This window comes from Cryptomeria japonica, chromosome 10, assembly GCF_030272615.1.
Source record: "Cryptomeria japonica chromosome 10, Sugi_1.0, whole genome shotgun sequence".
NCBI classification, from domain to species: Eukaryota; Viridiplantae; Streptophyta; class Pinopsida; order Cupressales; family Cupressaceae; genus Cryptomeria; species Cryptomeria japonica.
This window is the reverse complement of record NC_081414.1, coordinates 16,571,128-16,586,482: the sequence shown is the minus strand read 5'-3', so window position 1 is coordinate 16,586,482 and position 15,355 is coordinate 16,571,128. Positions and strand designations below refer to the sequence as shown.

Below are 15,355 nucleotides of genomic sequence, written 5' to 3'. Positions count from 1 at the left end.
AGACAAACAGGTACTTCACTATAACCTCCTACTTGGTCTACATGTTCGCCAAGAACCAGCCACTGCCAGGTTTGATAATGAAAAGTGAAATTGGGAATGGACCTAGTCAAGTAAAGGTATATGATTGTTACCCATAGCTTCACTATCAGGATATAGCTCAGAGGGAAAAGAACAACCCGACTTATGTAGTTGGCCAGTATGAGCGTGTCAATGACGCCTTCACAATGCGCTTGGTCAAGCTTATGCAGGGAGGGTTACACATAAGGCTCTCAGAGCAAGCTACTATTCTAGTACAGAGATACGGGGCCTGGTTCATCCAGTTCCCAAGGTTCTCCTATATCCGGATAGCTAGCTTTGATGGTGCCCCTCTCCGACTTCCACGGTACCCAATCGACAAGATAGTTCTTATGGAGGTCACAAGGTAGTCACGTCCGACCGGCATCTTACTCAGAGACAGTAAGCAGGCTGGATTCGCGTTCCCCATGATTATAGGCAACCAGGATGTCCATCTGAAGACCCCTACCCTAGCAGAGGAATCCTTCGCAGAGCTGGCCTCCTATGGCCTACAAGAGCATTTTCCAAGGAAATGCTTTGATCACGATAATCTGGCAAAGAGAGCCTATGACAGGCGGTACAGAGCAAAGGAATCAGTTGAAGATTATTGGAAAAACTGCTCTGATGACTATGAGGTCCGAAGGCGTGAATATTCTAGGCTGAGTGTGCAACAGATGCGACTCTTTGAATACCGCTGGGTCCCAGATCAACTCGCAGATTCAGGGAATTGTTTGCAGGTCCAAGAATTTGAGGCGGTAAGGCATCTTTTGTCGAGCGTTGATTGGTCACAGGACTCGATCACTAATTTTGAGGCAGTCATGGCAGCCCCAGCAAAATATACAGACCAATGGTTGCATCAGCAGATTGAGCGACTAATTCATGAAGGAGTCCAGTTCACCTACCACCTAATGGGTAGCCTCGATTCTCAGTCTTTCGAAGATGAGGGAACTTCCAGTGCACCCAGAGAAGAAATTGAGAAACCTGAGAAGAGAAAGAAGGCTAAGGCTTGCAGAGGGACTCGGACGTCCAAGAGAACAAGAAGGGAAAAGATTCCCATTAGGAGGCTAGAGATCACTTCATCGTCAAAGGATCCCAGTTCGTCCGACGATGTAGTAGAATTGGATTATATACCTGCTCCTCCTTCCTAGAGTGACATCGATGCATTTGGAGCTGACAATCCTCCCGCACCCGACATGCTAGACGTCGAGCTAAGAGCTATTGAATCGGCCGAGCCGGGTAACCAAATTGAGGAAGGAGAGATTCCATCCATTTAGGGGATCGAAGTGCATGAACCCACCCAACAAAGTCGCCATGAACTACTGCTCCATAACACTGCCAAAGATGACTCTACCGTTGAAGGAGAGCAAAAGACAGAGGAGACCCGCGAGCTTGAAAAGACTGAAGAGCTACCATCACACGAAGGCATCAGACAATTGTTCAGTGAAGTAGGAGAAAACTCTGCTGCAAGCAAAGAGCTTGACACCTCCTCCACTCCTCTGGTAACGGAACAGCTGCAAATTTGTCGTGAGACGGCTGAAAATATCAAAGAACAGAGTGAAAATTTAGCCATAGCATCAACCCAGACTGTACCTCAGGAATGGTTGATTGCCCGAGCTCAGCGCAAGGCCGCCACAAAGCCACCCATTGACTTCGAAGACATCTTCTCACGTATAGATCAAGCTAAAGCCAAGGGAAAGAAAAAGCCCAAGGCATATTCCAGGATGACCAAAGATGAGCAAAGGAACCGCACTCTTCACATCGCCACCCCGCCTGTAGACAAGCCAGCAGATCAGATTACACTGGCAGATTATAGCATCACGACCGTCCCCATCAGACGAGCCACTAAGGAATAGGAAAAGGAGGAATTCAAGGACTCAGTATTGAATATGCTCAGGCAACTTGAAGAGATAACAACTGAAAAGGACATGTATCGAGCTCGTGCTGAGCAGGCCGAGGGATACATCGATCAACTCCTGAGACCATTACACAATGTTTCCGAATCCCACATTCCCCCGACAGCATTGGCACAGAGGACCACAACAGAATTTGAAGGAGTACGGGACACTGCAAGGGCCTTCAAGGAATGGATACAAGGCATCAAAGGGAGGGGAGAACGAATCCTCGAAGAAGTAAAAGAGATGGCTCACCATCGAGAGACCACCCTGGTTCGGCTATTAGAGGTAAAGAGGAATCCCTTAGAATGCATGAAGTGGCTGCCACTACTCTTCCCCTCATGAGAGCTCTCTTTTGGACCCATGCACATATTCTTACATTACCCACCATCCTAGGTCCTTATAACATTAGCACTCTTAAGGAATGGTACTGGACTATCACCATGAAGAATGACACGAGAAATCATTGATAAAGAACACGATGCGTGCGAGACAATTCTGAACACCATGCAAGAACTCGGCAAAATGATCCTTCGATCAATGGTCTCAGGATGGCAAAATGCCCTGTCCGATAAAGTGATACGGCCAGACTGGGAAGAAAGACTAGGGACGGATAAGATCACCTATTTCGTTAAGGACCTAAGTTTTGTTGGTCAATTCCAGTCAGACATGTTGTGCGTCGAGCGTAATCGTTCCAGCTGGAAGGATGGTTTGAAGCACGTGGACCAATATCTCGAGGGCATGCAATATAAAATTCGTCATCCTCCTATGCCTCCATTCAGTCTGCTATTCCAATTATGCATCAGGTTCTAGGAGTATGTTCGTGAGGAGCGTGTGGTAGGTCGTGATCTTTGGCAGGAATATTTGCATGGTGAAGATGAGTTCTTGGAAAATGAATCTACAAATGGAAAAGAGAAAGTGCTTTCCTAGAAAGTGCTTTTCCTTTTAAATCTTGAAAAGTGCACTTTTTGGCCAAAGGGTCATGTTTGACTTCCTAGTCAACTAAATGTAAAACTTTATGTGTATGCACCTTTTTGGATTATTTCTGGATATGTTCTAATTACCTTTTTGGGTAGTTATTACTCCCTTTGGGCTTTGAGGTGGTTGTTGATATTTGCCTCCCATTTATGGGTATGGGCAGCCATGTTTTATGGATGAATCTGGGCCACTTGTTTAGATTAGATCTTGGCCATTCTTCCATTTTTGAAGCCTATTTAAGGGATTGGTTTTCCCTCATTTTGTAAGAAGTTCTTGGATTGTTGTAAAGGCTCTGGCGAAATTTACAGGATTTAATGCAAAGTTAAGACTGTTTCAAGTTTCCTTGTGAGTGCATGGTCTCCTCCTTCATTAATTTAGAATTTTTCAGTTATGCTTCTTTCCTTTATATAGCATTTTCTAAGTAAACATCTGATAGAATCCTCGCTGTTCATACCATTAGGGAATGACTGATTGTCTTTCCTTTTGCATGGTTAATCTGAACCCTTCACATGCTTAGTTTGGTTGTTGAATGCTCACTGAATGAATGTCAAAATTCTGATGTTGTATTTAATAACATGAAAATCCAATTTTCCCTTGAAGATCGTACTAGATTGATGCAAGTATTGTGCTTAAATTGCTGGTAATGCTTAATTTAGTTATTTGGAGGTGTCCGTCTGTTTACTAAGTCTGCTATCTTAGTTAAAATTCATGTTTTCTGTATCTCTCTCTCTCCCTATCCTTCCCTTTTTTCCCTTTTTTTATCAAGAGAATCCGCAGTTCTATTGAAAACAGTATCAACTCAACTTAAACCTTTTGATAAGTAAGACCATTAAAGTTTTGGGGAACTCATCAAGCAATTACCTATCCTACCGTAAGTCCCCTTGTGTTTCTAGTGAAAAACACATCAAACCACTGAGCAATCCCGCAGTCAAGACCTGACAAACGAAACCTTGAGGTTATCCCCTTTGATCAAGCGCAAGAAATAGCATTAGGGATTTCCTTATTTCAAGAGAGGATAGGATACTCAGCAAGTTTATTCTATTCTGCATTGGCCGTATGGAGTTTGCAGCAATGCGACTTCAGACACGTCAACAGGATGACATAGTCAGTGTATGATGACTATTATTATGTTTTGATAAAATGGGTTATCCAACTATGTATTAATTGTTTGTCGGCTTTGGGTAGTTATAAGAATTAGTTAGTCAATTGTTGTGTTCCTCTGGCAACAGTTGGGTTCTTTAAATAGATTTTGTATTATCAAGAAGAGGGGGATGATCTAGTTCAATCCAGTTTCATCCTGGCTGGCCATCTTTAATCTACTTCTGTAATAACTTCATGTGTGAATAAAGGTATACTTATACTCCTCTGTCTGGTATGCATTGTTATTTCTGTTATTAATTGGAGTATTAATTTTATTAGATAGAGCAGTAAACAGTATTGTGAATTTATTTTTTGTTTTTAGGCTATAAAATTCATTTTTGTATTTCTGTTATGAATTTTTGTGTGGATGTATCCAAAATGTACCCAACCCCCCCTCCTTTGCCCCCCAAAATACTGTCTACCAGTGCACTGTACCCATCCTTGATACTGATTTGGTTACTTAGCATGGTTTTGATCAAAATACATATCTACAAATTTTATGCATCTGTGCATTTTGAATAATAGATACCAATCTTGTTACGAGGCAGTTGTTTGTGTAGATTGCAAGTATTCAAATCATCCTGCACAATTATATATAGTTGCATTCTTTTAGTGACCTATACCTTTGGTCCTTTGGACTTAGGTTCACATAAAGTTTTCCTATTGATTTCTATTAGTTGTTATATTTGTTAGCCATCTGGGCATCAAGTGTTATGTTAAGTTTCTGCATATCTCTCTCTGCAGAAACTGACATAGTACCACTCCTGCAATTCTTTGCTTTGGAATCTGGATCCGTTTCAGTTATATTTTGATTTTAAGTGGACAGCAAATAGTTTCTGACATACAGAAACTGCAAAGAATATAGTCTCTAACTGACATTAATACTATATTCAGAGTGAGTGTTGCATGATTTTCAATTTATTTTGGTTATTCTGGTATTATAGAGGATGGAATGAAATGAAGAAAGCAGCAGCATGTGGTGAGTCCATTACTTTGTGTTTAGCGTTTAGATTAGTCAGACAGTAGTCATTTGTGGTATGTGGTGATATGAATATCTGATTGTGGCTAATGTTATGTTCCAATCAAATGCTAAATGATTTTAAACTTATGTTTGTTATTTTTGTTGTTAGAAAGCTAGTGATAGGCTCATTACTTCTTGTTTAGCATTTAGAATAATTTCACACACAATTAAATGGAAGAATACTTTGCACTGAACAAACTCTTATCTAGTGTCGAATGAATGACTTTTAGACATGTGCAGGTATTAGCCACGATTTGTGAAGAGCTCCCAGCTGATAGTGCAGTGCTACTATATATATCAGCTTCAGGTTTGATATATGATGTTGTGATCACTCATTGTTTTTCTTTCCTTGGCAATTCCACAATCTTAGCTTCTGTCCTATCAATGAACAATTTATGCAGGTAAGCCTACTCGAGGATCTGTATCACTATCTACATCTGGCACTATACTGAATCATGCAGAGGCAGAATCTCATGCTGATCACCATGTAACGGATACATCTTCAGAAGCAACGTCTGTTTCTCCTTTGAGTTCACCACATGACAGCCCTACACCTCAAAGACCCTCTATTCATGAGAGGGGGAAGTTAGGCAATGGTGGGAGTGGTGGGCTGTGGTTAAGTTCTCAAGGAAGCAGAGGTATATACATTTATGATGCAAGTGTTACCTTTGCCTTTGTTTCCTGTGCCTGAGATCATAGTTGTTTTTGTGGTCAATATTCTACCAGAATCAGTTTGCGTTTTTATTATTTAAAAATTAAAAGTGTTGTCTGTTTTTAATTATCATAATTTGATCAGCTATTAATTTCCACGATAAAAAAATGTTAAACCAACCCAGAAAATGGTCACGGCAAGGATCTCTAAGGGTTGAAAAATTGTGACTATGAAAATGGAAATTAATACAATCCAAGAAAAACAGTTATGTTAAAGTATGTAATATAAGTCGAGATTTGAAGTAACACAAGGCTTTTGCTCCCAGAGTTTTGCTGGCAGATTCTCAATGATATTTCCAAGTTGGTTTCAATTTCTCATCCCAACTTTCTGGTATGGGAGTGGTATTATTCATTCTTTCTACTTGTATTTGATATTTATAGAATATATTTCAGCTCCAAATCCAAACTCGAATGATGATATTATTCAAAGGACTTGTGGTCTCAGCTGGTCAATTTGGGAGTCTTTAGAACACAGTAACACTGAAATCTTTTTATTGAAAAGATTTGAAGAAAGTAACACAAATTTTGAGCCCAGTATGCCAAAGAGATAAAGAAAGTTAAAATTCCTGGGTTATTGGTGGGGAAGCTTTTGATGGATTTCATTGCTGTCCATGAATCATTTGGAAAGGATCCCATCTGAGTGTTTATTTACAAATTAATTGAATGTGCTCATGCTTGTGGAGTTAACAGGGGAGAATACCGAGCCATTTTGAACTCTTCCATTAGAGTAACAAAGAATACATGCTGTTCTTCAAAGGATTATTAATGATTGTGACTCAAAGTTTATGAAGACTATTTTTATAGATTCCTTTAAAGATTCAAAACTCAATTGGTTGAGTTCGTCATGTCATCTGCAAATAGATAGGCATACTAAAGTTGTTTTTAAGTGTGAAGAAGGCTACCTTTGTGGTTATGTTGAAGTAAACAAGGACTCTTGTATGAATAAATTCCTTTACTAGAATGATGGCAACATACCACTTATCATACAAGCTTGGCAATAAGTCTTTTCCAACCTTAAAAGGAAGTTTTTGTTTTGGTTAAAACCCTAAAAGTCAATATACATAATGTAAATTTTATAACTGACATTATTTTAATTAGTTTCCTCTGGGTATTGCACAATATTATTTAGAGTCAAATGCTGTTATTAGACCTGGGTGTAAAAGCTTGTAAGTATAAATACATTTACTTATAGGCTCAACAAACTTGCTATATAATTGGGTCAGTTAAGGTAGTCAAGCTGGCTAACTTGGTAACTGTTCTCATTGAATTAATACCTTATACTAAAACAACGTGAAGGCTTGTTCTTGAGTAATGATATACAGAGTATCTTAGATTGATTGTTGAAGAAAATAGAGGAAGAATTGAAGGATTTGATTGTTTCTGGTGACTGGACCTGACAAGTAAAGACACAGTAACTATGTGTACCACTTTAGTCAATGAAATTGATTGTTGAAGCAAATAGAGGAGGAATTGTAGCGCCTGAGACACAGTAGTGATGTGTTCCACTTTAGTGAAACATGTGTTACTAGTTTGATTGTGGTTGAATCCTTCCATATCAGAACTAGGTTTGCAGAATATGTTCAACTGCATTCAAACACACTGCACAGGATGATAGAGATGAGGTCTGCATTGCCTGAGAGTTTCAAAATGTGACAAAGGGATTCTTTTTGAGTCACAAGGATGCTTGGGCTTCCTCGACTTTTCTTGCAACTCAGCCTCGCCAAAATCTCTGAGAGAGGTCATTGTCCTTAGTCATTCCATAGTGTTGTCATAGAAAGTTGGTTGTAAAGGCTTATGTTGCTTTAGTCTATCAGCCTTAGGGAGTTGTAGAGATTTTGGAAAGTGTCAGAGAGCACTGGAGGGCTTATCTGGTGTGGGATATTGCTATTTGTGCAAGAAAAGTCCCTGTTTTCCTATGTAAAGGCAAAAAGCCATCATAACAGCTCATGAGGTAGTGGTTGAGGAATGAGGAGGATCAACACGTCACCGTACTGGAGTTTTTCCCCATTTTGGGTTTCTTCAAGTCATATTGTTGTTATAATGTTATTATTATAGTTTAATGGTTTGTGCTTGCAGGTACATGCTTCTTTACATTGTTATTGGATTTTGTCTAGAATGCATTTTGAAGGACTGTTTTTCAATATTCCAACACATGGAATAAGTTTTGCAATCAATTCACATTAAGAAAGTATAGGATCTGTTTTGATGAATTAAGTAGTCGACTCTCCACGCTTATTATGGATCAGTTGGTATCAAAGCAGAATTTCTTGGATTTTGTAGTTGAAAGTTTTTTTCAGTTTTGCATGGTTATGCCCATTACCAGATCAACAAGTTCAAGTGGGAAATTAGAATTACTTTCTTTAAGATGAAGTGGCGCACACCACACAGTGGGATGACAATTATTGAAAAATTGAAATCTGCAACAGTATGAAAGAGTGCATGTTCTAGAATGAAAAGCACATATTTATCAAATGGAAGGTTGCATTTGGTTTGAATCTTTGATAATTGCACACCTTTGGGAAGACAGACCGATTTCTTGGTTTTAAGTTTAGGTATCTACATATAACGGTATGTGCCACAATGAGGTGATGGCATGTATTCAAAGGCAAAGGAGCAGATCTATTAATAGGTGCTCTCATATAGAGGAAATGCAGATTTTGATAAGGAAGTCAGGTTAAAATAGCTTATCTTCAAAGTTTTTTGCATATTGTCTAATTGGCACCGAGGGTTCAGTTGTCATTTTCAGCTCAAGGATTTCATTGTTGAGCAACTTCATTGATTTTCAAGCAATTTGTTTTCCAGGTATGGCGTCTGACATCTGCAGGTTTTTCACATATTCAGCAGGGTTTTACATGCCCAATTTAAGTTTTTCTTGTACATTTCTGAGCACCTAGAGTTTTAGAGGCAAAATTTCTGTCACTGTTATACATTTTGCTGTTCACTCTTCCAGATTTCCAGAGTTTCAATTATGACAATTTGATCAGTTTTGGCCACCATTTCAGATTGTGGCTATAATTTTTGTTATTTTCTCAGTGAGTTTTCAGTCCATAAAAAGATCTTGGCAGTGTACAACATCATTCATATTGGCATATTATGTCCAGTTTTTGGTGTGGCTGCTGGTATGCTGATGCTCTTTTCTTTTAGCAGCGTTGTACTGTGGGTTCCAGATCCTGGTAAAATCTGAGGGTTTCGGGTCCCTTCAAAACCTGTGGGGTTTCAGGTCCCCTCAAAACCTATTGTATGGGGGTTCGGGTCCCCTCAAAACCTGTTTACCCTTAATCAAAAACATTCATATTGGCATATTTTGGAGAACAATATTTTAATATGCCCTAGGGTTTCGGAATTTCTTCAGTGATCACCATGGTGTCAGAATAGAAGAGCATTGTTAGAATGATCGCTAGGTGCCAAGTGTTGGATTGACTATTTTTTTATCTTGAGCTATTTAATAATTTATAGCCAGTTCAAAATTGTATTTGTGGGGAAATTTTTTAAATAGTTATTGATATTTTGAAAACTTTAGTTTTAGATGACTTAGAAGGTCTGTTTTAGTTGTTAGTTGCCCTTATCATAAAACTTTTTGAAAATATCCTGATTTTAGGTTTTTTAGTTGTGGGCAAAATTGTATAATAAGCTTGATTTATGTGCAACAGTGCAAGCAAACTACTCCTATTGTAGAAGTATTAGTTAGCTTTTTATTACTTTTCATGCAAAGCTTTGTAAACAATAATAAATAAGTTCTATTTTCACTTAGATATTTAATAGGAATTTTATGCCTTCTTGTTAAAATTGTTTTTCAAAAGTTTTACTAGAGATCTTTTGTATGTGTGCTTAGGTAGATAGAATTGCTTCATTGAATTTGCAAGTTTTTGTATTGTATGTTTCTGTAAAGTTGGTGATTGTGGTTTTGTACATGATTTCTTAATTGTTTTTGTTAAATCAGTCAACTCAATCTTTGTGTTCTACTCATTTTCTTTGGCGTCTGCTTTTAGTTGGAGAGAGTGAACATTCATGAGCTGCTGTATGTTGTTTGCTTTAAGGTAAAAGACATAAAACTCTCTTGTTTTGAGTAGAAGTGCTGAATTGCCTTGTGCCCCAACCCAAGAACAAGAAGATAGTGATTTCTTTAATTTATTTGTAATGTATATTCAAAACCCACAATTTTGAAGGGAGAGACCTTTTACTATCCAGGTGTAAGACATAACACTTGTACTGACGTTTAGTCAATCTATTCCATAATTATAGGTTAGTCTATGGCCTAAGAGAACACTTACAGGTAGTTTGTATGTAAATTTCAGCAACCTATAGCAGCCTTCTAAATATGGATGTTTGACAAAAAAAATTTAAAAAAGCCTACTAGACAAGCAACCAAAATTAGAAACACTTTTTTTTTGTGATGCAAGATTGCTCAGGGACCCAGATTCTCGTGCATCAGTTACATGGAGCATCTCTTTCTAATTCAATAAAAGGTTTTTCCTTACATGCCATTCTATTTTGTGTTGCACCAAAAGGTGTCAACTACATATTTTTATTTTCTGTTGCACTGGAAGGTGTGAATTAAACTGTTGACACATTGTCAATCACAACTTGAATGACATTTTCCATACTCATTTCCATAACCACCTCATCCAACATATTGCAAAAAGTCTCGATGCTTTTCTCTTCATGAGAGCCAACAATTAACTTCAAGAACACCATTTACCCACCTTAAGCCAGTAGGAGGTGGATCAATGTGTTCTTCATACCATTCATATACCTATCAGGCAATATATTGCAGTGGGTTTTGTGCTAAATTCTTTTTTGGTCTTGTATTGCAACTTAGGTGTTTTTCACTACTACGTCCAATAAGGGGCCACTCAAATTATATGGACTAGATGCCTTGAGGCTTCAACCCTTTTCTTGAAGTAGTCAACAAATTGAACGTTGGTTCCCAATATGGGCTCCTTTTGACATAGAATGGTATGTTGTTGTAATACCAACAAATTAGCACATGCCATTCTCACCTCATGATGCTTCTTTCGGTTCTGTGCAATGCCTTTGAGCAAAGATTCTGCACTAGGGGTATTAAGAGGAATAAAAGACCCTTGGACTATGACTATGAACTATTTGGAGTGGATAAGCTCCATATCTATAGGCCAAGAGAAGAGCCCACTACAGTCTTTGAGTTAGGAGGAGAATTTATCACAGCTGTAATTGCCTTTGCTTTCCTATCTTTTATAGTTTCTTATCATACAAAACAAGGACAATCTTTCTCTTGTGTAATCTCTAGCTCTCCTGAACTAAACAATTGACATCTCACTCAAGGATTAGTGCACACCACCCACAAGTTACATAATTGCACACCACCATTCTTGCCTCTAGACCTGATGTGCCATGCCTATGTGTGGGGTCCCTGGTCTTGCTACCACTTCAATTACTTGTATATGTAATTTCTATTTTCAAAGTTGGAATCCCTAGCAAAAATAAAATCAGGCTTCAACTCAGAATATTGCTAAGCCTAGCTCTGAAAGGAGAAAAGGAAACACAACACAAAAGGTGAAAGTTGAAAACCCTAAGTATTAAAACACAAAAATGAAAGAAGAAACAGAAAAAATCTAAATCGGGAAACAACATAAAGAATTCACATACCTTTTAAATCTAATCAATTAATCAATCAAATTGGCCAAAGATTACTCCAAATCTTCTGAAAATTGATGCACTGAAGTCAAAGGAGTCAAGGGCACAAACATCATAAATGTGAATTAAATCAGGTTTTTAGCAATTTGAAGCTACAGCCTACAGTATTGTGTTGCCAGATGAGTTTTTGAGTGGGGCTTGTGAGTGACTTATTGTAAATTTGAGAGTATTGTGATGAGTTTTTAGGCAAGTAACTTGCTGGCCCTCTCAAGTTTGCAAGTATCTTGCTGAGTTTTGTAGCTATATTCAAAGGGTAGGTGCGTGAGATTTGTGTATGGCTTATCTTCTATCTTTTTCTGTTAGTCTATGGCTGTCCTAGAAGAACTATGAGTCTAAGATATAAGAGATAATTAGGATTAAATTTCTTGAATCAGATTAGTCTTCTTTGTATTTTGTAATTAATGGTGGTTTTTTTCATCCAATTTTAACTTGACTAGTATCTCCAAAAGTAGATTTCTTGGAATTGTTTATTGATCATATATTGGCTTAGAACTAGTTTTCTGATCAAAATATTTTGGTTTTCAGGTCTCAACTGTATCTATCCTGGTGACATCATTCCCTTTACAAGAAAGCCCCTCTTTGCAATCATTGATAGTGACAATAGTAATTTGTTCAAGGCAGGTCATCAACTTAAGTAAGCCTTTTTTGTTAAATTTTTTTTCAGCATCTTGTAGAGCAGTTCCCATAGAGGAGGATTGTTTTTCACCCATAATTCCATTTCCTTCAATACCCAACTCTCATCCTTATGAGGGTGCAAGGAAAAGGTTCAGTTTTGTTTTCAAATTTCAAGTGAATATTGTTTAGCTGAGGCATTCTTAGCAATCCTTAACGATAGATATTATCAGAGCAGGTTATTAGTGGTGCAGAAAGAGGAGAGCCTGCAGCATTACTCCTTTCTCCAGCAGTGCAACCTAATTGTGTGAACACTTCTAAAATCGATTGTTCTCGCTACCAGAATAATGGGAGTCTTTTCACGTTTTTCCTTACAGCCCCTTTACCAGCTTTTTGCCGACTGATTGGTGTGTCAGCAGTCAACCTTGGGACCGTGAGTTTTCCCCTCCTTGTCAAATAGGATTCATTATTTGTTTGTGTTTTATCTCTCTGGGTTTAAATTAATCCTATGCAATTCTTATTTGATGAAAAATGTTTTTTTGCCCATATTTGGATTTTTTCAGGGTGCATATGACCAGGCAGACAAATTACTATCATCTTTTCTTTCAGACTGGGGAGGGATTCTTGCAACATCTAGCTCCGTTGACTTTGTTTGGGCACGCATTCTGTCTGACCCGTTCTTTAGGCGTCTCATTCTCAGGTTTGAGCTTATCCATTTCTTGAGACAAATGTAGTTGCTGAAATATATTAGTAAAACATGCTTTTAAAACTGTAATTATGTCCCAGGTTCATTTTCTGTCGTGCATGTCTTTCATTGTATTCTTCATCTTTCAACAAGAAAGAGTGTCTCCCGGAATGCCTACCTCGACTTCCAGATCAGTTCTTGCCATCTTCTTCAACTATTGAATCTTGCATATTTCACCTTGCAAGCAACCTTCAAGTTGTAGAGCACTTTACATTTTCAGAAAGCATTTCCATTTCCAAGGACACAGAGGCCAAGAGACATCGGGATGGTGATTGTTCTTCAAGTGAATCGAACAAATTCCAGACTTCAGATGTGACTTCAAATTCTGGAGAGATAGAAGAACATTTTTCTGAAGAAAATGGTCACTAGAATACCATTGAGAAGATAACTGGAATTTGTTGATGATTTGAGAAATATTTTGATGGAGTTCATGTGTTTACAGGAATGAAAGAGAATTTTTAGCTTTTTTCGCACTTTGCAAGGATGGGATGTAAACATCATTGACTATATCAAGGTTGGAAGACATGACCTGGATATCCCATGGCCATTTTCTATTTTCATTTATTTACCTACTTGTATACAGGCCTTTCTGGAAGAAGCTATATTTGCATGTTGCAGCCAGCATGACAACTCAGTATCAGTATGATATTTCTTGTGCAATTTGCTTGTGTTCTTGAAAATTAATCTATAATGACTTGGTTTGGATTCGTATGTGTACCAATACTTGGAGAGCAGTTGCATACAATCTCAGGTTCTGTTTGTTAGACCAGATTTTGGCCACAAGGGTGTTATTGGCCTGGGTTTTGGATGGTTTTTGAAGGAATCAGTAGAACTGTAGAACATGTAACATGCTTGAATATTTTCAGATGCTTATATTTATGTATGAGGTGAATTGTAGATGTTCAAGCTGAGCTCTTTATGGCTCAGTGTTTGAGCTGGCTACACTTTAAAATCTTTCTTTCTTGTTGCAAAATTATTCAATTTATGTGAAAAGGATTTGGAATCACCATCTCAACTGTTAATGTAAAACATTCCGGATGTGCTATAAATTGTTTGTCTAAAGCTCTCATGATGATCTTGGTCAGGAATTTGGTGATTCAAAAATTTATTAAACATACAAGTGATTTGTATCTTGGCCTTTATTTTGCTGGATATGACAAGTAATATGGTACTAACATCAAGTTTTCAGTCCATTAAATTCATTTGATGTCAAAAAAGCAGATACAGTTTTTAACAGTTGCTACCTCAAACAAAGTAAAATAGTGCTTTTCTTCAGCTTCCTACAATTTTAATTCCCGTAGTTCTAAAACTTGAACAAATGACAATTGTTATAAATTGGCAATTGGAGATGGCAATAGGAATTATGAGAATAATCCTCAAGAAAGGCTTTATGAGTAGGGAAATGTTTTTATGGTTGGTAAAGAATGTTTTCAAATTTCTTAGACCGATTCATGTGACATCTTCCAGGGCACAATCTTAGATATTTCAGACTTGCATTTTGATTCATTCTTCATCCATATAATCTATTCTAGAGTTCCTTTTGGATTTAGAGTCAAAATTGCGATCTCTCTTTTTGATCGTCTTAGAAGTTAATGCTGGTTTCCATCTAGTTTTTCAAGGTCCAACCTTGATTTTTTTCCAGGTTAGTTACATAAATAGCCATTTTAAGGCTATGCTTTGTGCCGTAGGTGATTTGGAATTCATTTAAATTTTAAATGCATTCTTGTTAGGCTATTTTTGAATTTCATTGAATCTAGTACATTTTGAAGTTCATTGCATCTAATACACCACAGTACGGCACACCTTTTGACGTTTTGACGACAGTTTACTTGGTGTAAAAATGTGTATATTTGAGAAATCATTATAAAATGGTAGAAGAAGAAATAATTTTAATGTCCACGAGACTAAACATAGCATATGGGACAAATTCTATTATTATTCGGATGGTATGCATTTTCATTCCATGCCAAGTTTAATTCAGATGCTATTATTATTTACCTTCTGTGCATAATGCTTTAGGGAAAGACACATGATTAGGATAATGTTTTATTTAACAGTGTTCCACGGCCGTTGGGGACGGGGAGACAGGGGGACGCGGGGATGGGCTTCAGGGATGGGGGGACAAAGGGAAAAAGTTTCAGGGACGGGTTTTGGGCCTGGTGGGGGGAAATGCGTTTCCGTGGAACACTGTGTTTTAAGGAGACGAGTCTTATGAGGTGCATGGTGGTAAAAGGCTATGAATTGGAGAACAAGAAGTCAAGTATTCCATGGACAAACCAGAGTAAGCTCAACACTGATATCGAGCAAGGTTTTTGGTATGTCAAATTCATATGGCATTCAATCTTGATTTATGCACCTAGGGGGTACATGTGCTTCCAAAGAATCTACTTAAATAGAAATATAAATGCTAGCAGCAAACATAAGATCCTTAGTTTGGTTTTTGTGTCAGCAGCAAACATAAGATCCTTAGTTTGGTTTTTGTGTCAGTTTAATGTGATCTTTCAAGTCGGATGGCGAGTTCAATGGCTT

The 15,355-nt window shown here is 37.8% G+C and overlaps 1 protein-coding gene across 1 annotated transcript in view; it reads left to right on the top strand.

Annotated features, from left to right (window-relative positions):
* The window catches only part of LOC131076716 (uncharacterized), a 48,723-nt gene extending 34,830 nt beyond the window's left edge, over positions 1-13,893 (top strand). Inside the window, exons 5-10 of the mRNA XM_058014021.2 lie at positions 5,326-5,392; positions 5,487-5,723; positions 11,995-12,086; positions 12,320-12,514; positions 12,645-12,781; positions 12,868-13,893. Of these exons, the coding sequence (XP_057870004.1) occupies positions 5,326-5,392; positions 5,487-5,723; positions 11,995-12,086; positions 12,320-12,514; positions 12,645-12,781; positions 12,868-13,195 (1,056 nt within the window). The 3' untranslated portion in view covers positions 13,196-13,893. The remainder of the gene's footprint in view (positions 1-5,325; positions 5,393-5,486; positions 5,724-11,994; positions 12,087-12,319; positions 12,515-12,644; positions 12,782-12,867) is intronic.
* Positions 13,894-15,355: the final 1,462 nt, after the last annotated feature.